The following is a 27,800-nucleotide window of genomic DNA, read 5'->3' on the forward strand; positions in this document are numbered from 1 at the left end:
TCCCATTGTGAGGCTCTGGCTTCCTTTTTTCTGGAGAAGGTCCAGGTTATTTACCAGGCCTTCCCTAGTATCGGGCCAGTTTCGGGAGCTCTAAATTGCGCTCAAGGTCACATCACCCTGCACTCCTTCCCCCCGTTACTCCCGGAGGGGTTTAATAAACTGGCCCTGCAAATTAAGTCTGGCTCTCCTTCGGATCCTTTAAGACCAGCTCTTTTTAGAGACCAGTCTTTTCTGGGACGCTCAACGGTGTGTTCCCTAATTAACCTCTCGCTGGCCTCGGGTGTGGTTCCAACCAAATGGAAGCAGGCAGTGGTTTCTCCAATTTTGAAGTAGCCTTCTTTGGATCTTTCGAAACCCGAGAGCTACCGCCCTATTTCATTACTCCCTTGGCCGGCGAAGGTCGCGGAGGCCCATGTTAACCTGGCCCTGTCAGACCACCTCGCTCGGGCCAATGTCCTGGACCCCACGCAGAATGGCTTCCGTGCTGGGCACAGCACGGAGACGGCCCTTCTTGCCATGGTGGAGCATTTGCGGGCGGTGTTGGATGCTGGTCAGACGGCGGCGCTTGTATTATTAGATCTCAGCGCCGCCTTTGACACCGTCTCTCACAGCATTCTGCTGCACCGTTTGGAGGAGATTGGCATTGGGGGGCTGGCTCTGCAGTGGTTTCGCTCCTTCCTCGACAATCGTTCTTTTTGCGTGGCCATCCCACCTTACCAGTCCAAATTCCAGCCTCTGGCCATGGGGGTTCCGCAGGGATCCTCGCTGAGTCCCACGTTATTCAATCTTTACGTGAGACCGCTGGCTGAGGTCGTTAAGCAGTGGGGCTTCACTATGGTCTCATATGCTGACGACACTCAGCTGGCGGTTACTCTCAGTGGGGATGCGGAGCTGGATGCCCCTAGGTTTCAGAACGGACTGAAGGCGGTGGCCAGCTGGATGACGGTGAATTGTCTCCAGCTTAACGCAAGTAAGACAGAAGTTATGATTGTCGGTAAGAGAGCGGAGCTTTGGGGGGACAGGTGGTGGCCTTCGGAATTGGGACCATCTCCGACTCCGGTCTCGGAATTAAGAAACTTGGGAGTCTGGCTGGACTCTAGCCTTAGCTTCGTTGGCCATACTAAGAAAACCGCGGCATGTTGCTTTGGTGTTCTCCGGGGCTTAAGACCTGTCCTCAAATTCTTTGATGCCCCGACCAGGCAGCTGGTGATTCAGGCGACGGTAATATCCCGGCTTGATTACGCCAGCTCTCTCCTGGTGGGGGCTAACCAGGCAGAATTCACTCGCCTGCAGCGTGTCCAAAATGCTGCTGCTAGAGCGATAGTTGGCTTGCCCAGATTTTGCCCCGTTTCTAACACCCTTCGCTCCCTGCATTGGTTGCCGGTGAGGATGAGAATTCATTTTAAGGTCCTATGTTTGGCCTTTAAAATCTTGAAAGGCTCTGCCCCCCAGATCCTGACCAATCTTTTATCTATGTATGTCCCGACACGCTCTCTCCGATCCTTGGGCCAGGCCCTCGCCGTGGTTCCCCGGTTCAAGCTCTGTCGTGCCGGGGGCCGATCCTTTCGAGTGAGAGCCGCGGCTATCCGGAACTCTCTCCCGGTTGAGATCCGTTTGTTGGAGGATCTTCTGCAGTTTCGTAAGGCCATTAAAACCTTCCTGTTTTAATTCTGCCCCATAGTCGTTCCTTTTCTTGTTCTTGCTTTAGTGGTGTTATGTTTTGCCCTGTCTGGCACCAGGACGCTCCTTTGCTGGAGCAGCTGTGCGCTCAATAAATAACTGTAACATAACATAACATAACATAACATAAGATATATACATCTCAACTCATTGGTTACGAGGGGCCGTCAATTTGCCAAAAGTTAACAGGGATTGTGGTCAGATTCAGGAAAGACTGCCTCACACATGAATAAACTCACCTGTGAAAGCCTTTGCCTGCCTCCCACGCCAGGCTATTGGAAAGCTTTCGGGAGTGGAGGGAGGTGGGAGGCGTCAGGGAGGCGGGTATATGGGAACATGGATAAAATATGTCCCTGCCAAAAGATGCGTTGATAAACAGACATGGGGAACATGAGCTTCTCCAGCTTTTGGGCTGGGTCCTCCGGACACACATCTGGCTCCCATCATGCCACTGTGGTCTCTTGTGATGAATGGGAGCATTCACTGCAAAGGATAACTTCAAAGAGAGAGCTGCGCTTGACACAGAGAAGACCATGGTGAGCCGGTGGGTGAGGGATAGAGATGAGGGCCGATGAGAAAAGGGGACACAGAGCTGGGGCAGAGAATGGAGGGCAGAGTGAGCAGACAGCAAGTGGTGGTAGAAATGTAGAAAGGCTCATAGGATGGCAGAAAGAGGTAACGGGGCTTTAAGTTGGATGAGACAACTGGGTGGGGGGGTCTCTCAAAGGGGCGTGGCCGATGTAATTAAGGTCGTGCTTAAAAACACCTAAGCGAAAAATCTGTGTTTCTCAGAGTGAGCAGCCGACTGGTATTTTGCTGTTTCTGTCATTGCATCCACATATATAATACAACAAATAACATTCCGCCTACAACAAGCCAGCACGATTGGCTTTGCCAATGGTTGTTAGTTGCGTAAGATAAATAAGCAACAACTATGGCTTCGTTGTATACAATATTGAAAACGCTTCAGTGCTGAGATGATGGGACCGCAATAACTTTAAGGAGTCTCTGAAGTTACCTCAAAGGCAGTGAAGGGTGTCCCTACTGCAGAGTTCAGATTTTTTTTTCACCCTGAGGGGGGCAAAAATGTCAAGCCCTATAGGGACCTGTCCCAGCAGCTGCTTTTGAGAACTGCCGGTGCTCACCGGCAGGACCCGGCCCACTTAAAACCCTTGAGGTAACTGAACTGAGTTGTATTGAGGAGGAGCAATGTGGTGGAGAGAGGTAGAAAAAGAGAAGCCAATACCACGACGAAGGGAGTCAGGTGGGAGAGGAAAGACAGCAGTGGGTAGTGACATTAGCAGAGGGTGTATAGAGCATTAGAGAGGCGCAGGTAAAAGGAAGCCTATGCCAGGAGTCCCAGTGAGGCAACAGAAATTAGATGAAGGTGGGCAGAGGCAGCAGAACTGTGGCAGTGCTGAAATAGACGTAGTGAAGACAAGGAACAAAAGGCGCCGGAAAGAAGCAGAGAATTAGGGATAGAAGAATGGGCAGTGCGAAAGAGGGAGACGGCTGTCCCACCCACCTCACGAGTGACACTGGCCCTCTGCTGAGCGTCTTTGTGTATGTGCTAATGTCTGCTGTGACGGCTGGACAGAGGCTCCACAGTGGAAGTTGCAGAATACCCCCACCCAGTGCTTTAAATGGAGAAAATAAAGTGCAGGTACTCATTAAAATGAGCTAGAGGCGTGGCAAGTGGGCGGGGTTAGGGGCGGGGCTACGGGAAGATATGATCATACATAATGACTTCTGTACGAGTTGCAGCATATATCAAAACACATAAGAAATGTGTTTGTCCACAAAACAGATTACCTCATTACACAAAATGACAGCCAAACTGTGATATGTTAACATTTCCTTGTTTTGAGGTATTTGCTGGAGGGGTGGGCAGCAGCGTCACTAGGGTTGGTGTCACCCAGTGCTGTAACTCATGGTGTCACCCGTGCGGTCTGCAACCCCCTAGTGACGCCACTGAGCGCCGGGACTCTGTTGGGCAGAATACTAATCAAGCTGGTTCCCAAATGAACTCTTTCTCTTTTGATTTACAATTATTCATGGTCCAGAATCCTACGCCTGTGAAAGTAAACGAATGCGGCATGCAAGTTTCCTTAGGGCAGCAGGTTCTTTCCTTTGCAGCCTCTCCCCTGATCAGGACAGGAATACGGAAAGAGATTAAATAAATATGGAACATATATTAATTTTCGTTTCACCATTGTTTGTGCCAAAGAAATACAATTTACAGGGTTTTTAACTTTGTAAATAATCATTGTAATTAGTTGGTCGCACTATTACCTTAATATAAATATAATGTTTATCTTTCTGAAATGAAAGCTCCTTTTAGGTACTTTTAGATCCGTATCAGTTATCCGATTCAATATGTATGCAAATCCTGGCGTTTTCATTGATCTGCTTTTAAAGCACGTAAGGAGCTGAGAGGGCATCCGAAGAAGTGAGCTGCGAGAGACTACCTCCCAAGCAAGGAGCCATGGCATTGAACGCAGACCGGGTGGGGGATAGGGGCGCTAAAGCACTTTCATCGCTGCACGCCAGATTGACAGGGCAGGGTCTGTCTAGAGACCCTGCCCTGTTAATCACAGTGTGACAAGTGCCCACTCAAACCCCTTCAGTTTGGGAACAATGAAATGGGCGCTGCTAATCTTCAGCAGCAACTCTGCAAAAGGCCGGCTACTTCACACCTCATTTACTTGCAAGCTGCTCGGAAGCCCTGGAGGAGATGGCCTTGCCCTGAGGTGCAGGAGATGCATAACCTGAGCTTGCCGTCATGGTACCGGTACCCTCCTGGTCTACAGAAAAAGTGCCGGTACTCAGTACTGGCCCATTTAAAGCACTGCCCCCACCTCGCTTTGTGTCGCTGGTGGCGGTGAAGCCTGGCAAGGTACTCTATGTGTACCCAGGCAGCATGGAAGGTTGGAGTGAAAGATGGATGCCCCCGTTCTCACTGTACCCCTTGTGGCTGTGATAGCCCCTCAGGCAAAAGGACGTCTCACTTCTCTACTTAAAGCCAGACACTACTGATGCAGACACATGGGACGCCTCCCCAGTGGCATGCATGCACTGACTCATATTACGTTGACATGGACATGCCATGGCCTGCGTACTTCGAGCGTGCCCTCTATGGCCCCGTCGGCCAGTACTTCCGTGGACTCGCTCGTCCAGGCCTGTCCCGCCTCTGACAGCTCATCCCAGCCCGAGCTCCCTTCTCGCCCCAGGGCAGGAATGTGGCTGGCTCACCGGCAGGACCTGGCCCACTTAAAACCCTTGAGGTAACTGAACTGAGTAGCATTGAGGAGGAGCAGTGTGATGGAGAGAGGTAGAAAAAGAGAAGCCAATACTACGACGAAGGGAGTCAGGTGGGAGAGGAAAGACAGCAGTGGGTAGTGAGATTAGCAGAGGGTGCACTTCCGGGGTTCTCGGGCAGACAACACCCAAAGGAGGAATGGGGGTGATGATTAGCGTGCTAAGGGTCTGATTATTAGGCATCGCTTTGGAGACGCATTGCCACTTCCGAGGAAGTGAGAGGTAAATATTCCCATGTGTGGCGGGAGCCTTGAGGCTGGTATCACAGGGGGACGAACCCACGTGGTCTTCATAATGAGCAAGGAACAAACCTACTGCAACAGATTGAAAGCCGAAGGTCTCATAATAGGTAATAACAGATGCCGCCTGTAAATGTAAAAGGGCGCCTGGGTTTTACAGTGGCTTAGGAAATGTGTATTTTCAAAACTGCCTTTAATGAGGACAGGTATGTAAAACGTCAAAAATGATGTGTTGCACACGCCTTGCTCCGCAAAAGACACCTTCACCTTGTCTACAACAATGCTCCCTAGTTTTCCAGGACCATGCCAAGTATTTTCATTTAGTCCATGGTGTTTCCTTTGCATTCTGGGACTAGTAGTTCTGATTTTTCTAATGGGTTAAAACAGGGCAACAATCCCCAGATGCTGAAAACGTATGGTTAGAGGAGGTATGTATGGAACTGGGAAATTTGAGAGTTCTGCAGCTAATTTGTAGACTAAGCACGTGAGCAAGGTTTTTGCACACACATCGCCAGCAAGTGTATTAACATCCTGCTTTACCCTACCATTGCTTTACTCTTCGATTTGTTGATTACCAACGGATATTTCCGCAACTGGTGTTTTAACCCTGTAAGCTATTTGAAAATGCAGTATTTGATCATCTAGTAAATGCAGAACTACTTTACCATCGCAGTCGGCTGCATTGCTATGTTCTGAAGAGCTGTTTCCCCCGACATTTCCCATTTACAAGGTGCAAATCGGTTCGCCAGAAAATAGCCCAAAGTTACAGAAAATGTTCCAAAAGTTGCCCACCTTCTCTGATCGATCTTCTGCTGAGCAAATGAAAGATCAGCAGTCATGATTTCAGTCCTACCCTTCATTTAAAAGAAAGTGCATTCTGGGAATTTCAGTTCATAATTGCGTCAAGTGGACTAACACAGTAAAGATATAAAAATACACCCTAGCACTGGAAACAGAGACCAGAACACACGAAATAAGCACATGCATTCGAGTTCTTCAAACAACGCTGCCTCCCGGGCTCACACAGCGAGGTCGACGTGCTCTCGGTAAGAAATACAATACGAAGATATGTCAAGTTATCATCCTGCCTCAAGGTCTGCTGGTACTCTTAGTGTACAACTACCACCACCACCAGCAGCAGAGAGGTATGGTAAACGACGGGGTGAACTGTTCTCACTTAAAATGCAGCAACATGAGCTCGGAGCAGCACCCAACTTAAGAAGCTGCAACAAACACTGCGCAACTGTGGAATATAATATTGTGACAGTGTATGGCAACCAAGCACAAAGAGGGGGTCGACGGGCACCGGCATGGCCAAGAGAGAACGAAGGACTTTCAGTAAGAACAAAGGGGGTTGAGCTGGCCGAGCTAGGGCAGATTCCCAGGCTAACAAAGTTCATGTGCCCCCTTCCATGCTCATGAAAGGGCGCAGGAGACTAAGGGGTCAGCGTCGTCAATGCAAGCAGCGCTTTAGGATTCTTAGCGAGGCCTCTCAGAGTATCTACAAGAGGGGGCAGCACTGACCGTGAAAACGAAGAAAGAAGGAAAGCGATAATGACGCAGCGAAAGGAGGTGGAAAGCAGAAGGAAGAAAAAATAACGACGGAGGAAAGAGAAGCAAAACTGCTGAGCCCCAAAGCCTGGGGTAAGAAGTGGCCGCTGCCAAGGCTTGGGCGCTGCTCGCAGTGCGCTGGGTGAAGTCGCCAGTCCGGTCTGCGCTGTTTGTTGGCACTGCTATTTTCCGTTGCTGGTTTGACTGTAGGGGAGTGTTGCCTACGGAGCAAAGTATAGATCCTTTCCCTATTGAAGTCTGCATCGTTCCTTGGCGCGTCAAAAGGCTCAGTGTTTGTTCGGGCGGACTTTCGTCTTCCCCGCAGAGTTGTAAACGGCGCTGGAGGCCCGCCCGCCCCAGAGCCACACTCAGCGGCTGCAGGGCGCACGGGGACTGTGCACTGGACACAGGCAGGCCTGACTGAGCTCGTGCATTCCTCCTTGCGGGGCACGCACTCCTATTAATATTCGACTGCAGTGCTGCACTTTTTTAACGTGTCCTGATACTCACGATGCAACAGTCATTATCCAAGAAAACAAGCATGCAACGTTCAGTGAAGCCGGCCAGGAAGAGAGCAGTCATCGGCGCGCGGCGGAGACGCTGGCGCCGTGAGCGTGCGCGTTACCAAATCCGCGCGTGGTCAGCTCTTGTCGCTCCCTCTCCCATTCAAGATGCTGGGCGCGTGCCCAGCTCTTGTCTCCTTTTGTCGGCTTTAGCGGCTGAAACAATTGCAATAGATCTCTGCCGAGAACGCGCTTCGCACGTCTCTAGGCCGAGACCTAAAAATGGGGTATGACCCAGACAAAGTCAAAGGACCTGGGTATCGTACGGTATAAACAGCAAAGTGGTCCTAGACACAGTTTATAAACGTCACACCCCCCTCTTCTCTGATACCTGTACCCCATTCCCTGCCCTTTAAAGGACTATAATTGATACGTATGATTTATATACGTGGGACAGGCTTAATGCTACTGGAATAGAACCTTAGCCTTTTTTAGAATTTTTGGATTATATCTTTTTACTTATTCTTTCTTTCTTCTCACTTGAGCACAACAACTTTTGCACTTTCTACTGCGCCTGGCAGAACTCCCCCAAACTGTCTTGGGATTTTTTGTAAATATGTATATACGATTATAAATAAATTGCGAATTCATTTTGCTACAAAACTTAGTGTTGAACAATCTGTTTGGGTACTTAGGATAATACTGCTCACGCATTTTAGCTTGTGTGTTCTTTTTCTTTTCAGGATTAAGTTCTAAAATAAGTAGAAATTAATATTTCATTGAAATGTGCTATATAAACTGTGTCTAGGACCACTTTGCTGTTTATACCACTCTAAGGCCTCTGCAAAACACGGTAGACTGGAACCACTGCACTACTTGCATAAACCTTTGATAGGGACAGTAGTCCTCGGACACACCCGAGGGTATGCTTGGTGCCCTCCACCAGGTCCAGGACCACACTATTTTCAAAGACAGGACAAGGCCTTTACTCACATACTAGATTAGCATGAGCCTGGGGATGAAATCCAAGAACCCAGCATATCAGCTACTCTTCATCGGGCACGGAGGGAAGAGGACTCACTTCTACACCATTCAGGGGACATTAATATATCGACAGAGTCTGCAGATGATTAAGGAAAGGGGGCACGTCTGCATACAAACAGTTAAAGTCTCACCTGGTGGCCTTAATCTGGTTTTGTCCAGATTCATAGAAAGGCTGCTCCTTGCTGTATTCGTCAAACACTCCCCATCGTAGATGAGCCCACTCATGAACAAGAACTCGTCCTGTGGAAAGAGTAACACATAGTTAAAACATAAAACTGAATGTTATTAGGAGAAAAATGTGTTTTGATTAATCTGAAATTAAGCCTTCATTCGAATTATCCTGAAATCTTCGTGCAGTTTTTACTGATTTTAGACGTAGCGAGTTTCCCTCACATTATGGCCAATAATGTACTTTTTTATCTACCTTCTTTAATTTGAAAACCAGTTTACCGACCCCATAGTTTTCGGTACATATATCTATATTTCATGATGCATAACTTTGCAATGCAGTCACGCTGTATTGAGAATGGTCTGTTTTTTTGCACGTTCTAGTGCTTTTTAGTGCACACACGTATGCTTGTTTTATATTGCCATAATATATTGTGCAACTGACGCTCTGCAGCAGTAGTATTCTTTCTTGAGTACACTGTGCAGAAGTACGGTTTTGACAAAGAGTTTCTTTGCCTCTTCTCCGTACAGCGTACAGAACAACAGTATGGCCTTTGCGAGCAGCTCTGGCTATTAATGAAAAACAATTATTTTGGTCCATGTTCCTTCTGAAGCTATGTTGGTTGCATGAATGTGTGCTTTCCAATCATAGTCAACAGTGTTTTACGCATTCTCTGCCAAACCATTGGTTACATCAACTTATTTTTTCCAGCAAATAGCAATAATGCCTCAAGTGTCCTGTACATTAGAATAAATACGGTCTTGCATGTTCTCTAGCCAAAAGTGTTGTAGACATCTATGTATTTTTTGCAGCCAATGGATTTCCAGTTACCCTCTTTGCAATTCCATTCGACATAGCCATGTGTTTTTCGCAACCAGTGTAATTGTGCTTGGTTTCTTTCCCTGCAATTCTGACTGAAAACATCTATATTAGAGTTGCACCCAATGAGATCCGAATATATAACTCTGACATTTCAGACAGCCATCCTTTGCAGGTCTGCAGGGACATGGATTTTTGGTTGAGAGACGGCATAGAGCCAAGAGAATCTCTGCACATAATGTGCTAAATTACTGAACAAGACATGTACTGCTCCTTCATGTAGGGGTGTTGAAATCAGCTCACCTTCTTGATAAATACTTTTGTAGTCAGTAGACTGGTTATTCGATGAAAATGTTATAATGTGTAGCAAGTAATACTACACATTAGCCTAGTGCTTACAAGTACTCCCCTGAGGCGAAAAGCCGGGGGATTAGTATCAGAGCTGGAGCCAACTCTGCATGGGTACATTTTAAATATTGATTGAGCGCTTTTAATTGGAATTGTTTTTTAATAATATTATCTGGTTGCACTGCTGTCTTGAACTGCCGATTTGCACTATCGAATTGCAGCTTGCACTGCCGATTTTTAAATTGCACTCGCCACTTTAATTCCTACACGCTCGCTGGTTGCTCCGGTGTTACACACCGTGTTAACTCCATCTCCTGACCCCCCGTGCAGCCGATTAGGCGCTGACGCGGAAGGGGGCTCAGGGAACCGCCATCTTAGAGGAAGGGGAGGTCTGCGGACTAGTTGTCGCAGCCTCACGCTCGCCCTGAGACATAAAACGAGCAGGAAGCACCGCGCCCTTTCTGGTACTCCCCTGAGGCTAAAAGCCGGGGCACTAGGGTCAGAGCTGGAGCCAACTCTGCATGGGGACATTTTAAATATTGATTGAGCGATTTTAATTGGAATTGTTTTTTAATAATATTATCTGGTTGCACTGCCGTCTTGAACTGCCGATTTGCACTATCGAATTGCAGCTTGCACTGCCGATTTTTGAATTGCACTCGCTACTTTAATTCCTACACGCTCGCTGGTTGCTCCGGTGTTACACACCGTGTTAACTCCATCTCCTGACCCCCCGCGCAGCCGATTAGGCGCTGACGCGGAAGGGGGCTCAGGGAACCGCCATTTTAGAGGTAGGGGAGGTCTGCGGACTAGTTGTTGCAGCCTCACGCTCGCCCTGAGACATAAAACGAGCAGGAAGCACCGCGCCCTTTCTGGTACTCCCCTGAGCCGAAAAGCCGGGGGATTAGGGTCAGAGCTGGAGCTAACTCTGCATGGGGACATTTTAAATATTGATTGAGCGATTTTAATTGGAATTGTTTTTTAATAATATTATCTGGTTGCACTGCTGTCTTGAACTGCCGATTTGCACTATCGAATTGCAGCTTGCACTGCCGATTTTTAAATTGCACTCGCCACTTTAATTCCTACACGCTCGCTGGTTGCTCCGGAGTTACACACCGTGTTAACTCCATCTCCTGACCCCCCGCGCAGCCGATTAGGCGCTGCCGCGGAAGGGGGCTCAGGGAACCGCCATCTTAGAGGTAGGGGAGGTCTGCAGACTAGTTGTCGCAGCCTCACGCTCGCCCTGAGACATAAAACGAGCAGGAAGCACCGCACCCTTTCTGGTACTCCCCTGAGGCGAAAAGCCGGGGGATTAGGGTCAGAGCTGGAGCCAACTCTGCATGGGGACATTTTAAATATTGATTGAGCGATTTTAATTGGAATTGTTTTTTAATAATATTATCTGGTTGCACTGCTGTCTTGAACTGTCGATTTGCACTATCGAATTGCAGCTTGCACTGCCGATTTTTAAATTGCACTCGCCACTTTAATTCCTACATGCTCACTGGTTGCTCCGGTGTTACACACCGTGTTAACTCCATCTCCTGACCCCCCGCGCAGCCGATTAGGCGCTGACGCAGAAAGGGGCTCAGGGAACCGCCATCTTAGAGGTAGGGGAGGTCTGCGGACTAATTGTCGCAGCCTCACGCTCGCCCTGAGACATAAAACGAGCAGGAAGCACCGCGCCCTTTCTGGTACTCCCCTGAGGCGAAAAGCCGGGGGATTAGGGTCAGAGCTGGAGCCAACTCTACATTGGGACATTTTAAATATTGATTGAGCGATTTTAACTGGAATTGTTTTTTAATAATATTATCTGGTTGCACTGCTGTCTTGAACTGCCGATTTGCACTATCGAATTGCAGCTTGCACTGCCGATTTTTAAATTGCACTCGCCACTTTAATTCCTACACGCTCGCTGGTTGCTCCGGTGTTACACACCGTGTTAACTCCATCTCATGACTCCCAGCGCAGCCGATTAGGCGCTGACGCGGAAGGGGGCTTGGGGAACCGCCATCTTAGAGGTAGGGGAGGACTGTGGACTAGTTGTCGCAGCCTCACGCCCTCCTCCCACCCCCATAAATGGCCACAGGGCTTCGTCCGCGCAGCGGGCTGGCGCAGCGGCGCGCGATAGCGCGCAGAAGGTGCGCCAAAGGCAAGCCCGTCTGCGCCCGTCCGCGCCGGACCCGCGCCCAGCGCCACTACCCCTGTTCGGCTTCTATCAGACTCTCCGCATAGGCGCACTTTTAACCGAGCGCAGCTCTGGAACTTGAGAGGAGGAGGTGAGGGAACCGGCTGTATTACCGTGATTCCAGATAAAAAGATGCAGACAGGGCCACAAAGGTGTCCTTCGTGTAAAACGGACCTTCCACCGTTTCTCTGTGACAAAATCAAGGCTTTTACCCCCACCCCCACTATCAAGGATAGGCGGGGAGACCAAATAACGAACTGCCTACTGATCAATGCTAGATCACTGGTAAAGCATAGTATCGAGTGCGCAGAGTTGATTCAGGACAGAAATGTTCAAATTGCGTTCATCACAGAGACCTGGACCGATGCGGCATCTGGTCCTGATCTAGTAAAGGCTACTCCTCCTAATTACCTTAACTATGTCCTGGATAGGTCTGGGAAAAGGGGAGGAGGTCTGGCCATCATCTATCATGCTTCCATCCAAGGAGTCTTTTCGCCAGTGACCTCAGGGGCATGTGAGGCCCTGGGGTTCAAACTGGTGCTCTCCAACCATCAAACCTTTAAGGGCTGCCTCCTGTATAGACCTCCGGGGGCGAAGTCTCTTTTTCTTGAAACAGTGGGCAGTATTCTGGAGGAAGCCCTCTGTGTCAATTCGTTCACGGTCTTGGGGGACTTCAACTTCCATTTAGAAAGTGTCACCGACGTGGACACTTCGGCCCTTCTTGAGGAGATGCTTGCGACAGGACTGACTCAGGTGGTCACAGGGGCAACGCACCTGGCCGGGCACACGCTAGACGGGATATTTTCAAACAATCCTGATCTTGCATTTGCTAAAGCAGAACCCATGTCCTGGACGGATCATAGGGTGGTGTTGTTTACTATTCAGAGCCCCCTTGTACAAAAGACTCTATGTGATGGGAAATCAACTAGGATGTGTAGGGCTTGGAAAAATCTTGATGGTTGGGCTCTGGAGGATCTGTTAACTGCCTCCAGGATTGCCTTACCAGCAGATGTGAATAAAGCAACCTCTGAGTACACGGATTGGATCGATCGGGCCTGTCACAAGCTAGCTCCCCCTAAGCTATGCCGGCCCACTAGGTCGGTCCCATCTGCTCCCTGGTTTTCGGACGAGCTCCGAGAAGCCAAAGCAGTATGTAAGAAGTTAGAGCGGACCTGGCAAGTGAATTACAACGAGCCGGACAAAGAGAGTTTAAAAGCCGCCCAAAGGGCTTATAAAGCTAGCATCAGGAAGGCTAAGAGTGCTTATTTCACGGACCGTATAGAGAAGGCCAAGAACTCAGCAAGGGAACTTTTCGACACAGTAGCTAGCCTCACCACCCCTAAACCGATGATGGTGCCTCCTAATATTGAACTCTGCGTATCCCTGGCCAATCTCTTTCGGAACAAAGTCCAAGCTATTTTTACAACACTTGAACCGCAGGTGGCTCTGAGCCTTGCGGAGGGGTCTCATAGGGCCCCCTCTGCTGTTTCTTCGGGGGCCAAACTCTCGGCTTTTGAGCCAGTTCATTCCGAGGACGTTCTTAAACTATTGATGGCAACCAAGTCGGGTTCTCCCTATGACCCCTGCCCCACGTCAATAGCAAAGCTGGCAGCACCTCCTATAGCTAACTCTCTAGCCAACCTGTTTAATCTGATGTTTGAGAAGGGTGACTACCCCAATGTCTGGAAACGGGCATCCATCTCCCCACTACTGAAGAAGCCCTCGCTGGATATCACGGATCCCAACAGTTATAGGCCCATAGCTAGATTGCAGATGCCGGCAAAACTTATCGAGAAAGCTATGAATTTCCAGCTCTGCTCATTCCTGCGTACCTCGAATGGTCTGGACCCAGCCCAACATGGGTTTAGGGAAGGACACAGCACCGAGACCGCTCTGATTAAGTCCACTGAGGAGGTCCGGAAGGTGCTGGATGATGGAGGCCAGGCAGTGCTGATATTACTGGACCCGTCCGCGGCCTTCGATACGGTCCACCACGCTATCTTGGTGGACCGACTGGAGGACTGCGGGGTACAGGGTCAAGCACTGAGCATTTTGAAATCCTTCCTTAAAAACCGGGTACAAGTGGTGGCAATGGGAGATTTTGAATCGAGACCTTTCGAACTCCCAGGGGGGGTCCCTCAGGGATCCTCCCTAAGCCCCACTTTATTCAACATCTACATATCCTCTCTCGCCCCGGTGATCCGAGCCTTTGGGTTCGAGTTAACATCCTATGCAGATGACACCCAGATTGTGGTGTCGGTACTTCCGTGGAATTAGCTCGGTGTAGCTGCCCGGTTTCAGGACTGCATGTCAGCAGTTAGTTCATGGATGGCAAAGAGTTGCTTAAAATTGAATTCCTCCAAGACCGAGGTGCTTATCTTCGGGTCAAATACTAACCTCTGGAACTCTAAATGGTGGCCGACAGAGATGGGAGCCCCGCCATCTCCGGCTCCAAAGGTAAAGAACTTAGGAGTCATTATTGACAGCCAGCTCTCTTTTAAACCTCATGTTAAGGCGTTAACCTCTTTCATACACTGGATATTGAAAATCATCTGAAAGGTTATCCCCTTCCTACCGGGGGGAGCAGAAAGACGGTGGTGACGGCACTAGTGCTGTCGCGCCTCGATTACTGCAATGGCCTGCTTTTAGGGGTTCAACAGTGTTGGACCTGCGATGGGCAAGCCCAGCACAAAGGGGGTAGCTTGGCTCAAGTGACAAGGCAAGTGAAGGCTGTAGTGTTAAGCCGGCTCTGACCCAACAATAACTCCTTGTACATCCACACCAAAAAGAAGGACACCGCACCACTGCTGTAGAAAAATACGATTCCTTTATATAAAAGTTCTTTGTTGTAAATAGGGTTGACTGGGAAAGCACATATACATTTCTTTTGGTCATACAGTTCTGGTAATAAATAGTATTAATAAATAGAATAACTTCAGGAATGAGTATCACAATAAATATCAGAATAAATATCAGAATAAATATCAGAATAAATATTGGTTCATTTAAATAAACAACCACATGTTTCTTCTGGTATCGCTGCCACCAATTAAATACTTTAGAATCATTACATCTGCAATACGTTTCAAATGGGAAAGATAACTCTTACAGTTTATGCTGTTTTCAATGACCAGGTATACGGCTTCTCTGAGCACAAAATAAGGTTTGGGACTCTTTAATAATCACTCAAGGCGTATGCGCGTATATCTAGAAGGCAAGGAAACACAGTAAATACATCATTTGCACTCGGCGGTCACCGGGATAGGATCTCTGCTTTGCCGGTGAAGTCTATGCGAGCCTACGGGCTTTAGCACCACTTGAGCACAGGCGGCACCAGTTCAAAGTCATTAGACTGACGAACGGGCTGCCGGAGAGGTCACACAACCTTCGCGCACAGTCAAGTAAATGCCGGTTCACAGTTCCTTCACAACGCTGCATTCACTATGAGGAAACGGGCCCACCTCACATCGGCTGCAATCAAGATACGATTCAGTCGGGCACAGCACTCCTCTCGTTAGCGACGGGGCTCTCAGGGGCTCCACGGACCTCCCTCCGACTTCCGCATTCAGGGTGGTTCCCGCCCACAGCTACAGCTCCCGGGTCACTGGGGAGTGGCAAAGACGCTAGTCCCGCCCAACGAAGGCCGGCCTTTCCCCGCCCCGGCGCACCACCTCACCTTCGATCTGCGCAGGAAGCGCTCTACGCTGGTGGGGCTCGGAGACGTCCGAGCTCCCCTCTAGAGGCACCTGTCGCGAAGGGGGCACAGCTGAAGATCGCGGTTGCGGCGAACTTGCTCTTGCCTCGCGACTCGATAAATCGATCACAGTTCACCACCGGGGGGCGGAGAGGCACACAAATCTGGCCACAGTCTTTGGGGGCAATGAGGTACTCGCTGGGCAGGCGCTGTAGGCGCTAGGTCCCTTCTCACGTAGCTGACTGGAACGCCAGTCAGACACAACGCCAGCAACCCTTTGCTGCTCTACTGCCTGCGCTACCAGCCACCTCAGGGGTCAACAGGGCAGGTGTCAATCTGGTGTCAAGTCTGGAATCTCTTCTCTAGTCTGAACTAATCTCCATCATCTAAAATGGCCGCCAGGGACTGGGCCTTATATAGCCAGTGCCCTGGGGTACTGGCACGAGCCAGAAGGTTCTAGAACCTTCTCTGGCTGTGACAATGACATGGCACTCTTGAGGGGTATTTAGGACACTCACAGCCACCGTACTGGGGTTCTAGAGCAGCCATTTTGTGTACCTGAGGAAAATAAAGGAATTCCTGTCAGAAATGCGCGCCAAACAAAGGGCGCCAAAACCTCAAAAGGACAGGGTTCATGAAGGCTCCAATGGGAGTCACTTCACATGAGGAAAAAGGGTGTCCACCATTTTAAGTTCATTTACACAGGTTGAAAACCCCAGCTTGTAATGCCATAGGTTATTTATTTATTTATTTATTAAGCGACTTGTATCGCGCAAACAAAACCCGAAGGTGTCAAGGCGCCTATCAAAACAGATCAAAAAGATTGCAGAGCGCCACTAAGGGTATGCACGTGTGAAAAGGTGGGTCTTTAGAGCAGATCTAAAAGCTTGTAGAGTGGGGCAGGACCTTACTTCCAAAGGGAGAGCATTCCACCATTTGGGGGCCAAGTTAGAAAAGGCCTTGCCTCCCCATCTTGCTTTTCTAACACGAGGTACAGAAAGAAGAAGCTTCTGAGTGGAACGGAGATTTCTGCCAGGGTTATACTGAGATAGGATCGATCCAATGCCTGTAGGGCTAGATTTAGCTAAAGCTTTATACACCATACACATGGATTTAAAAAGGATCCGATCCTCAACAGGGAGCCAGTGAAGCTGCTTTCGGGCTTCGGTGACAGAGGCACGTTTAGGTAGATCAAGAACGAATCTCGCTGCCGCATTCTGGACCACCTGCAAGCGCTGTAGCTGACTCTTGTTCAGTCCTGCATACAGCGCATTGCAATAATCCATTCGCGAGCCCAGAAGTGCGACAGCAAGTTGCCCTCTTGCCTGGGGTGACAAATAGTGCCTAATCTTCCTTAGGATGTGGAGAATCCCCCAGCAGGTCGATACAGTCCTGTTGACCTGTTGGCACATACTAAGGGTGGGGTCAATCATGACTCCCAGATTTTCTGCTGAGGAGGTAGGCTCGGGACATAGGCCCAGCGAGTTCGGCCACCACTCAGCAGACCAGATCTGTTCTTTTCCTCCGAATACCATCACCTCCGTCTTCTCCCCATTCAGTTTTAGTGAATTATGAATCATCCACTGTCCGACTGCCTCCATACAGGATCTAAAATTGGCGGCCTAGGTTTGGGCCAGGCGCCTTGTAAATAGGTGCCACAAACCTTGTGAGCAACTGGGTGTCAAGGAACATCTAACCCCATGAAACAACACATAAAAAGTCCTGGTAGACAAATAAAAAGCGACAAATTTTGGGAGGTACAGGGGAACAAAAGAAATCATAGTGGTGAGGGGACTCTCAGAAGCAGACGGGTCTAACACGCGTCCCCCCCAGCTGAAAGTGGGGAGAGCTACCCAACCCCTTGGGAGTCCTCAACACTAAGGCGGAAATACCTGGAGAGACCGTCTGCATTGGCGTGGTCAACTTCGGGCCGGTGTTCCACCCGAAAGTCCATTCCCTGTAGGGAGATAGACCACCTCAACAGTTTGGGATTTTCCCCCTTCATTTGCATGAGCCAACGAAGGGGTCGGTGGTCTGTCTGAACAAGGAAGTGTGAACCAAACAAATATGGTCGCAGCTTCTTCAGTGCCCAGACCACCGCAAAGGCTTCCCGCTCGATGGTACTCCACCTCTGTTCCCGGGGAAGCAGTCTTCGTGACAGAAAGACCACTCCAGACCCAGACCAGATCCAGACCCTCTTCATTGAGTTGCGATAGCACCGCCCCAATGCCAATGTCGGATGCATCTGTCTGGACAATGAACTCTTTTGAAAAATCTGGAGCCTTCCGGACTGGAGCTTTACACAATGCTTGTTTCAGAGTGTCGAAGGCTCGCTGGCAAGCCTCCGTCCAAATGACTGTCCTGGGTTGCTTTTTGGCCGTGAGTTCTGTAAGGGGTGCCACGATAGTGCCATAGCCCTTCACGAATCGTCTGTAGTAACCTGTGAGGCCCAGGAAGGCTCGGACCTCAGTCGGGGTCTTGGGGGGTTTCCAGGCCATGATTGCCTCAATCTTCGCCTGAAGGGGCTGAACCGTTCCCCAGCCCACCAAGTGTCCTAAGTACACTACCGACCCCTGTCCAATCTGACATTTGCTGGCCTTGATCGTCAAGCCTGCCCGTTCCAGGGTCTGGAGAACGGCTTGCAAGTGCTGCAAGTGATCCTCCCAGCTGCTACTGAAGACAGCTATGTCATCCAAGTAAGCAGCAGAGAATGACTCCATCCCGGTGAGGATCGTGTTCACCAGCCGCTGAAAAGTGGTAGGAGCGTTCTTGAGCCCAAAGGGCATGACGCAAAACTGGTAGTGTCCATCAGGTGTGGAGAAGGCTGACCTTTCCTTGGCTCCATTAGACATGGGAATCTGCCAGTACCCTGCAGTGAGGTCAATGGTACTGAGATATTGGGCAGCTCCCAACCGGTCAATCAATTCATCCGCCCGAGGGATCGGATGAGCATCCGTTTTGGTTACCGAATTTAGTCCTCGGTAGTCCACACAGAATCTCAATTCTGGTGTGGTGCCAGGTGGGGCAGCTTTAGGAACTAACACCTCCTAGCTCCAGCATCTTAGCTACTTCGCTTTGGATACTGGCCTTCACCTTGTCAGACAGCCGGTAAGACTTTGACTTCACAGGTGGGCTGTCCCCTGTGTCCACGTCATGGGTACACAAGTGGGTCTTACCCGGGACAAGGGAGTACAGAGGAGCGAATGACCCCAAGACCTGGCGACATTCCTCCTGCTGCTCAGGAGTCAGGGTTGGCGAGAGTTTCACTCCGTCCACTGACCCATCCTTTTCTTGAGACGCAAAAAGGTCGGGGAGAGGCTCCGTGTCCTCTTCCTCCGATCCGTCAGTCACCATAACCCACATGACTTCGGGCCTCTCGTAGTTGGGCTTGAGGCGATTGGCATGTAACACCCGATGCGGATGCCGAGGGGTCTTTACGTCCACCAGATAGGTAGACTTGCCCTTCTTCTCCAATACCTCGTAGGGGCCTGTCCAACGATCCTGGAGGGCACTCAGCTCTCCAGGCTCCATCACCCACACCTTCTGGCCAGGCTCCAACTCCACTGGGTGAGCGTTGTGGTCATACCACGCTTTCATAACTGCCTGACTGGCTTCCAAATTGTCAGAAGCTTGCTTCCACAACTTAGCCATTTGGCTTTGGAAGGCCAGCATGTAGCTCACCACATCCTGGGGAACTTTCCGGGGAGACTTTTCCCAGGAGTCCCTCACCAGGCTGAGAGGTCCACGTACAGGGTGCCTGTACAAAAGCTCGAAGGGGCTGAAGCCCACTCCCTTTTGCGGCACTTCCCTGTAGGAAAAGAGCAAACAGGGTAGGAGGATGTCCCATTTCCTCCGCAGGCTTTCGGGTAGACTTCTGATCATACCCTTCAAGGTTTGGTTGAACCTTTCCACAAGACCATTGGTCTGTGGGTGATAAGGAGTGGTGAACCTGTAAGTCACTCCACACTCCTTCCACATGGCCCGCATATATGCTGACAGGAAGTTGGTCCCCCTGTCAGACACAACTTCCTTGGGGAATCCCACTCGGGTAAAGATCCCCATCAGGGCCTTGGCCACTACTGGTGCAGTAATGGTTCTCAGAGGAATTGCCTCTGGATACCTTGTGGCGTGATCCACCAGGACCAGGATAAACCTGTGACCGGATGATGTAGGTGGATCTAGGGGCCCAGCAATGTCGATGCCCACCCTTTCAAAGGGGGTGCCAACGATGGGAAGTGGTTCCAGGGGAGCCTTCAGCTTCGTCCCTGTTTTCCCACTGGCTTGGCATGACACGCACGACCGACAGTATGTGTCGGACACCACCCTCATTCGAGGCCAATAAAAGTGGGGGACAAGCCGGGCAAAGGTCTTGTCCTGACCCAAGTGTCCTGCCAAGGGAATCTCATGAGCCAACTCTAATAGGAAGGCTCGGTAACACTGTGGGACTACCAGGGCCCGTGACAATCCGTGCACTGGCGCCCTGGGTTCACTGTAGAGGAGACCATCCTCCCAGTAAACACGATAGTTCCCAGACTCGTTACCTACTGCCTGGGCTTCAGCCTGTTGCCTCAGACCCTCGAGGGTGGGACATTCCCTTTGTCCCTTGCTCAGTTCCTCCCTGGATGGTCCTCCTTCCACTTGCCACTCAGCGGGGATAAGCAAGTCCTCCAACGGAACCATGTCCTCCTCCGCGGACTCCGGGTCCACCTCCACAGGTGGCCTATCCGTCTCACGGGGCATGGACATCGAGGCAGGCTCCTCCTGTCCTCGAAATGTTCCCTCATCAGCAGCTGGGTGGGCCATTGTTCCAGGCTCCAACCCACGCGACTTCTCCTCCCGAGCAGCCGCAGACCTGGTACTCACACAGGCCCAATCAGGTGTACCCAGCATCTCAGTATGAGTCCGGTATTCCACCTCCTTCCAAGCATTGTGCTCCATATCATTGCCTAGCAGACAATCGACTGGCACGGCGGGGCTTACGGCAACTCGAAGTGAACTTGCAACCCCTCCCCACTCAAAGGGAACCTCGGCCACAGGATAGTGGCCCATTCTGCCGTCAGCCATCGCGGCTGGATGAAGTACGCCTGGAATCACCTGCTCTCCGGACACCAGATGACTCCTTACCATAGTCATACTGGCTCCTGTATCTCTCAGAGCTTCCCCTCTATGGCCATTGATGGTGATCCATTGCCCATACTTGGTAGTATTTGAGGGCACCTGGATCTTTGGAACCATCTCCCGATCACCCAGGGACACTAAGGTGACACCCGCCCACTCCCACCCCTTAACTAAGGGCATCTCCTCCCCGAGCGCTACACTAGCGACTCCCGGGGCCTTTCCTCCAGTCGGAGGGGGTGGTCTCTTTGGGCATTTCACGTCTCCCTTATAATGTCCAATACCACCGCACCCATAGCAATGGATAACCCTTGGCTGCTGACTCTGGCCAGGATTAGGGTTCTTCTGCGGGTTAGCCTTAGAAGTGGAGAAGAAACTTTTCCCCTTAAAGGTATTTTGGGGGCCTTTGGAGAACTCCTGCTTCTTGTTATCTCCCCCTCTTTCTTCTGGGGAGCGCCCTGCCCGGACTTCTGAGAATCTCCTCCCGTCCCCTTCGTGGACACTCGGGTACTTGCCCAAATGTCCGCCTCCTCAGCAAGCTTACGGTGGCAAGTAAGTTTGCTGTCTACCAGGTGTTGCCTCAGCTCGGGAAGACATTTCTCGAGTAGATGTTCCTCGAGTATCAAGTCGTACAACCCTCGATAGTCCTCCACCTCATTACCTTGGACCCACCCATCCAGGGCTTTCTTGGCAAAATCCAGGAAGTCAACCCAATTCTGTGAGCTCAGCTTGTGGCTGCCCCTAAACCTTTGCCGGTATTTCTCGGGGGTCAACCCAAACTTCCTGATGAGCGCCACCTTCATGGCGGGGTAATTAACCTGTTCCTCCCGGTCTAGGGCCAATAGGGCATCCCTACCTGTCGGAGGCATGTACCGGTATAATCCACCACCCCAATGCTTCTCATGGATCCCATGGGCTCTTAAGGAGACCTCATAGGCTGCCAGCCACTTGGCTATGTCATCTCCAGCGGTATAACTGGCGACTACGTCCTTGGGTAAATGGGGCCTGGGCTCCCTGGCAAATTCCTTTGACTCGACACCCTTCGGAGTGATGTTAGGGGCCTGGAATTCGAGTTCTCGTAGCTTGAACTCGTGTTCCAACCTCCTCCCCTCCCTCCTTTCTTCCAACTCCATTTTTGCTATTTCCCACCTTAACAGTCTTTCCTCTCTCCTGTCAGCTAACTCGGTTTCTGACAACCCTCTCGATGACACACTGCTGCCCTCCCGTGAGGTTGCCTTGGGGCTGATTGACATCTCACCCACCCCCGGGGGACATTCCGCAGTCCTATCAATGACAGTACCTCTGTCCGATTCCTCCTCCTCCACCGTTCCCTCCGTGTGTGCTTCCACCCATGCTCGCAGACTAGTACGGAGCTCCTCTCTTTTGGCCCCTCACCTGACAAACACTCCCCTCTCCTGACATAAATCCTTGAGCTGTGCCACAGTATAGGTCTCCAGCTCTGACATTTCGAATTCCATCTTGTCAGTGAAAAGTGTGGACCACCACCCCGAAGTAGGTGACCAGGATAAGAACTTTGAGGGTCACTTCCACCCACCTCCAGGAAAGAATTTGGAAAAAGCAAAACGTTGAATTTGAGGGCCGCTAGGAGAAAACTCCGGGTGTGTACCTGTGGTGCACACTGAATTATTATGGGGTTCAAAACAAGCACGGCTCGCAATCCCACCCGCTGAGCACCAATTTTATGTTGGACCTGCGATGGGCAAGCCCAGCACAAAAGGGGTAGCTTGGCTCAAGTGACAAGGCAAGTGAAGGCTGTAGTGTTAAGCCGGCTCTGACCCAACAATAACTCCTTGTACATCCAAACCAAAAAGAAGGACACCACACCACTGCTGTAGAAAAATACGATTCCTTTATATAAAAGTTCTTTGTTGTAAATAGGGTTGACTGGGAAAGCACATATACATTTCTTTTCGTCATACAGTTCTGGTAATAAATAGTATTAATAAATAGAATAACTTCAGGAATGAGTATCAGAATAAATATCCGAATAAATATCCGAATAAATATCCGAATAAATATCAGAATAAATTTCAGAATAAATATTGGTTCATTTAAATAAACAACCACATGTTTCTTCTGGTATCGCTGCCACCAATTAAATACTTTAGAATCATTACATCTGCAATACGTTTCAAATGGGAAAGATAACTCTTACAGTTTATGCTGTTTTCAATGACCAGGTATACAGCTTCTCTGAGCACAAAATAAGGTTTGGGACTCTTTAATAATCACTCAAGGCGTATGCGCGTATATCTAGAAGGCAAGGAAACACAGTAAATACATCATTTGCACTCGGCGGTCACCGGGATAGGATCTCTGCTTTGCCGGTGAAGTCTATGCGCGCCTACGGGCTTTAGCACCACTTGAGCACAGGCGGCACCAGTTCAAAGTCATTAGACTGACGAACGGGCTGCCGGAGAGGTCACACAACCTTCGCGCACAGTCAAGTAAATGCCGGTTCACAGTTCCTTCACAACGCTGCATTCACTATGAGGAAACGGGCCCACCTCACATCGGCTGCAATCAAGATACGATTCAGTCGGGCACAGCACTCCTCTCGTTAGCGACGGGGCTCTCAGGGGCTCCACGGACCTCCCTCCGACTTCCGCATTCAGGGTGGTTCCCGCCCACAGCTACAGCTCCTGGGTCACTGGGGAGTGGCAAAGACGCTAGTCCCGCCCAACGAAGGCCGGCCTTTCCCCGCCCCGGCGCACCACCTCACCTTCGATCTGCGCAGGAAGCGCTCTACGCTGGTGGGGCTCGGAGACGTCCGAGCTCCCCTCTAGAGGCACCTGTCGCGAAGGGGGCACAGCTGACGATCGCGGTCGCGGCAAACTTGCTCTCGCCTCGCGACTCGATAAATCGATCACAGTTCACCACCGGGGGCGGAGAGGCACACGAATCTGGCCACAGTCTTTGGGGGCAATGAGGTACTCGCTGGGCAGGCGCTGTAGGCGCTAGGTCACTTCTCACGTAGCTGACTGGAACGCCAGTCAGACACAACGCCAGCAACCCTTTGCTGCTCTACTGCCTGCGCTACCAGCCACCCTAGGGGTCAACAGGGCAGGTGTCAATCTGGTGTCAAGTCTGGAATCTCTTCTCTAGTCTGAACTAATCTCCGTCATCTAAAATGGCCGCCAGGGACTGGGCCTTATATAGCCAGTGCCCTGGGGTACTGGCACGAGCCAGAAGGTTCTAGAACCTTCTCTGGCTGTGACAATGACATGGCACTCTTGAGAGGTATTTAGGACACTCACAGCCACCGTACTGGGGTTCTAGAGCAGCCAATTTGGGGACCTGAGGAAAATAAAGGAATTCCTGTCAGAAATGTGCGCCAAACAAAGGGCGCCAAAACCTCAAAAGGCCAGGGTTCATGAAGGCTCCAATGGGAGTCACTTCACATGAGGAAAAAGGGTGTCCACCATTTTAAGTTCATTTACACAGGTTGACAACCCCAGCTTGTAATGCCACAGGTTTGGGCCAGGCGCCTTGTAAATAGGTGCCACAAACCTTGTGAGCAACTGGGCGTCAAGGAACATCTAACCCCATGAAACAACACATAAAAAGTCCTGGTAGACAAATAAAAAGCGACACATTTTGGGAGGTACAGGGGAACAAAAGAAATCATAGTGGTGAGGGGACTCTCAGAAGCAGACGGGTCTAACAAACAGGGATTGCTCAATAAACTCCAGGTCCTACAAAATGTGGCCGCTCGCCTGATAGGGGGCCTATCCAAGTTCTCCTCGGTCACCAGAGAATTGGAGAAGCTACACTGGCTCCCTATGCGGAAGCGCATTTTGTTCAAAGCCCTGTGCATTGTCTTTAAGGCACTTCATGGCCAGGGCCCGGTGTTCCTCCAGGAACACTTCCGATGGTACAGACCTGGCAGACAACTAAGGTCGGCCAGTATGGGGCTGATCAAAACTGCCCGGATCAGGAAGGTGCGCTGGGGGGGCAGAAGTTTTGTAGGGGGAGCTGTGAAGGCATGGAATGCCTTGCCTTTAGCCCTCAAACAACACAACAACTTGTTGGCTTTCAGAAAAAATCTGAAAACATGGCTCTTCACCCTCTAGTTCCGCAGTTTAGATTTTAGGGAAGTACCACTTCAGCGCCAGGACACCAGTTGGTATTAGCGCGCTTTAAAAGTGTTATAAATAAATAAATAAATAAATAAGTATTTTTTATTAAATCTGAAAATTTTATGGCAATAATTAGGCTCTGTAGATATCAATAAATTATTTCATAGCATAACATGCAGAAACCATTTAGAAAGGTTAACAGATCTATCAGTGAATGTCTTTGAGTCCAGAGCCTACTGTAGGCCCAAAGATTACTTGCTATAATAGGATGTCTATTACTTGTAACAGATAATGAAAGACAGAGTATGTAAAGCATTTATATCTGTTGATATTAGTCAATGAGGGGTATCTGATAAGTGTGACGTGGCAAGCTGGGATACGTGGATTTATTTATGAGTTTTTCATAGCGGGTACATGACCAGAAGGTATCAAAGTGCTGTACAGAGTAAGCACAAGATCGACACCAAGAGGTACCTAGAGAGTAGATACAAAACCTACATAGTAAAATAAGTAATCTTTATACAGTGGGATATGTAAACACAATAGCACTAAGTATCCAAAGCACATAATGCCAAAACAAAAATACTTAGCAACATTATAAAACAGAAGATTCCAAAAGACAGTAGGAAATGTGAATGCAACAGTTCTGAGGTGGTTGAGGTAGAAATATGTGAGGAACGGGGGCATGGCCGAGTCTTCAGTAAGAGAGGACTTTGTTGTATAGTAAATGTTTTACATCTTTTCTGAAGAGGAATGTGGATGGGTTGCATCTGATCTCAGAAGGAAGAGACTTCCAAATATTAGGTGCCATTCAGGATATAATAATACATCACCTCACTTACTATGACATACCTTACTGTTGGTAAACTAGTTTTGTAAATAATTCACCTGTCTGCATCACTGCTTATGTGATGCAAACAAATGTATTGGCAATTTTATGTTTTTATTTCATGAGTGTACCAAATTTCCCCCTTCTGCCTGGTCACCTTTTTCAAGTCCCTATGTTTTGCCGCTATTAGGACTTGGTGCAGTGTGGTCACTGCTAGTATGTATCACAGGACGTGTGCTCTAATCATAAAATGGCATTGGTAAAATGTATTCCACCCAATTGGCCTATCTAACTTTCCAGTATGGCCATGGTGGATGGCGCAGAAACTGCCTCAGTTATATGGAAGTTAAATGTCATATGTGGCCTGTAGTATTAATTTACACCACCGACCTATGTGACCGGAATATTTGGCTGCCAGGAGCACCACTGTGCCATGGTTGGGTTGCAGTTTAAAGGAATTGCAGCTACATACGTCAAGAAAAAGTACAGTGGTCATGCAAAAATTACACTGTGCAGAGAGTCCAGTGGATCCCCAATAGGTGTGCAGAGGTAAAAGCAGATCATTCTAATGATCTTCTTGTGGTAGTATGGGCAAGCAGTTAGGCTTATCAGAAGGTAGTGCTAAGCATTTGTTGCAACACAGAGGCAATACATGAGACGCACACTCAAGAATAAATCCGAGACCAATTTGTAAAAATAAAATCGTACATTTATGTATATTTTTAGAAACCAAGAACTTCATCCAACAGTTAATAAATACTATGGGGTCGATTAGGATGGCGGACGGAAATGGCTACTGTCCGCCATGGTGGGGGAAATTTTACTCCCGGCCGCGCCGCGGAGATTCCGCGTTTGGGATTAGGATAATCATGTCACGAAACTCCGACCGCGGCGGACGGATCATAACCAACACCCTCCGCGGTGGACGGAACACATCCAACTCCGTCCGCGGCGGACGGAGTCCAATGAACAACCACTGCCGCGGACGGAAATGACCGCGGAAAATAACACATGTACCGCCATACCTGTGAATACTCCGTGGCCGCAATTAGGATTAATCCGCCCGGACCACGGAACTCACAGCCATCCACGTCCGCGGCGGAAAGAATGCTACGATAACCACAGCATCACTGCGGAAGGCCAACACGCACAACATCCCTAGCGGCAAACAAATGTCAGGAAGCCTACCGCTAGTCCAAAGCAAACATACCAACATTGACAACGCCCCCCCCTCCCAACATCAAGCACAAGCCGCCATGACACGTCCCAATTATCCAATAATGCACACTAGTCAACACGCCCACCTACCACCTGACTGCCAACAACCATTGAGACACGACTATAAAATGACACACACACGCTACCACAATCCTTTGCATCACAGCATTGCTGCTAGCAAGAGGCCAAAATAGAGATACTGCAAACTCACATAGAAGACACACAACCACCACCCTACCACACCCACCACACAAACACCCACCACACAAATCCTACACATCACACACCACACACCTGCACCCCCCAACTCACTCAACTCACACACTGAGCACCACACACCATGGCACCCAAAAAAAAACCAAATTCACGGAGACAGAGTTGAGGGTAATGGTAGATGAAATACTCCGTGTTGAGCCCCACATCTTCGGGGCCCAAGTCCAGCAGACGTCCGTGGCGCAAAAGAACCACATGTGGGACAGGATCGTCACTCGGGTGAATGCCTCGGGGACTGTGCCGAGGACGAAGCATGACATCCAGAGGCGGTGGCATGACCTGAAGACCAGGGTCAAGGGCATCCGAGCTAAAAACTTTGCCCGAGCCAATCATACTGGCGGTGGCACACCCCCGGAGCCCATACCCTACACCGATTGGGAGGAGAAGGTGCTGGTGATACTACACCCAGAGAGCCTAGACGGACTTGACGAAGGAGAAGAGACTGGTGAGTACAAACCAAGCACCACGATCAGCACGACATGGTCAGGCTCACACAACTGAGAAGAAACATCTCCTATGCCCCAACCCATGCACGTTGGACACCAACTCACTAACATGTCCATGGCTCCCAACAGGCCCCCATGCTCACGGGGAGGGTGCTGGTGGTGGTGGTGGTGGAGGGTGGGGTGTGTGAGAGGCCCAAACTACAACTCCCAACAGGCCCCCATGCACACGGGGAGGGTGCTGGTGGTGGTGGTGGTGGAGGGCG

At 49.9% G+C, this 27,800-nt stretch overlaps 1 protein-coding gene across 2 annotated transcripts in view; it reads right to left on the reverse strand.

Moving 5' to 3' along the window:
* Nucleotides 1–27,800, reverse strand: part of LOC144755927 (calcium-activated chloride channel regulator 1-like) — a 368,989-nt gene that overhangs the window by 248,229 nt on the left and 92,960 nt on the right. For both annotated transcript variants that reach the window (XM_078645342.1, XM_078645333.1), the window contains one exon: nucleotides 8,467–8,575. In XM_078645342.1, the coding sequence (XP_078501468.1) occupies nucleotides 8,467–8,575 (109 nt within the window). The remainder of the gene's footprint in view (nucleotides 1–8,466; nucleotides 8,576–27,800) is intronic.

Source organism: Lissotriton helveticus, chromosome 1_1, assembly GCF_964261635.1.
Source record: "Lissotriton helveticus chromosome 1_1, aLisHel1.1, whole genome shotgun sequence".
NCBI lineage: Eukaryota > Metazoa > Chordata > Amphibia > Caudata > Salamandridae > Lissotriton > Lissotriton helveticus.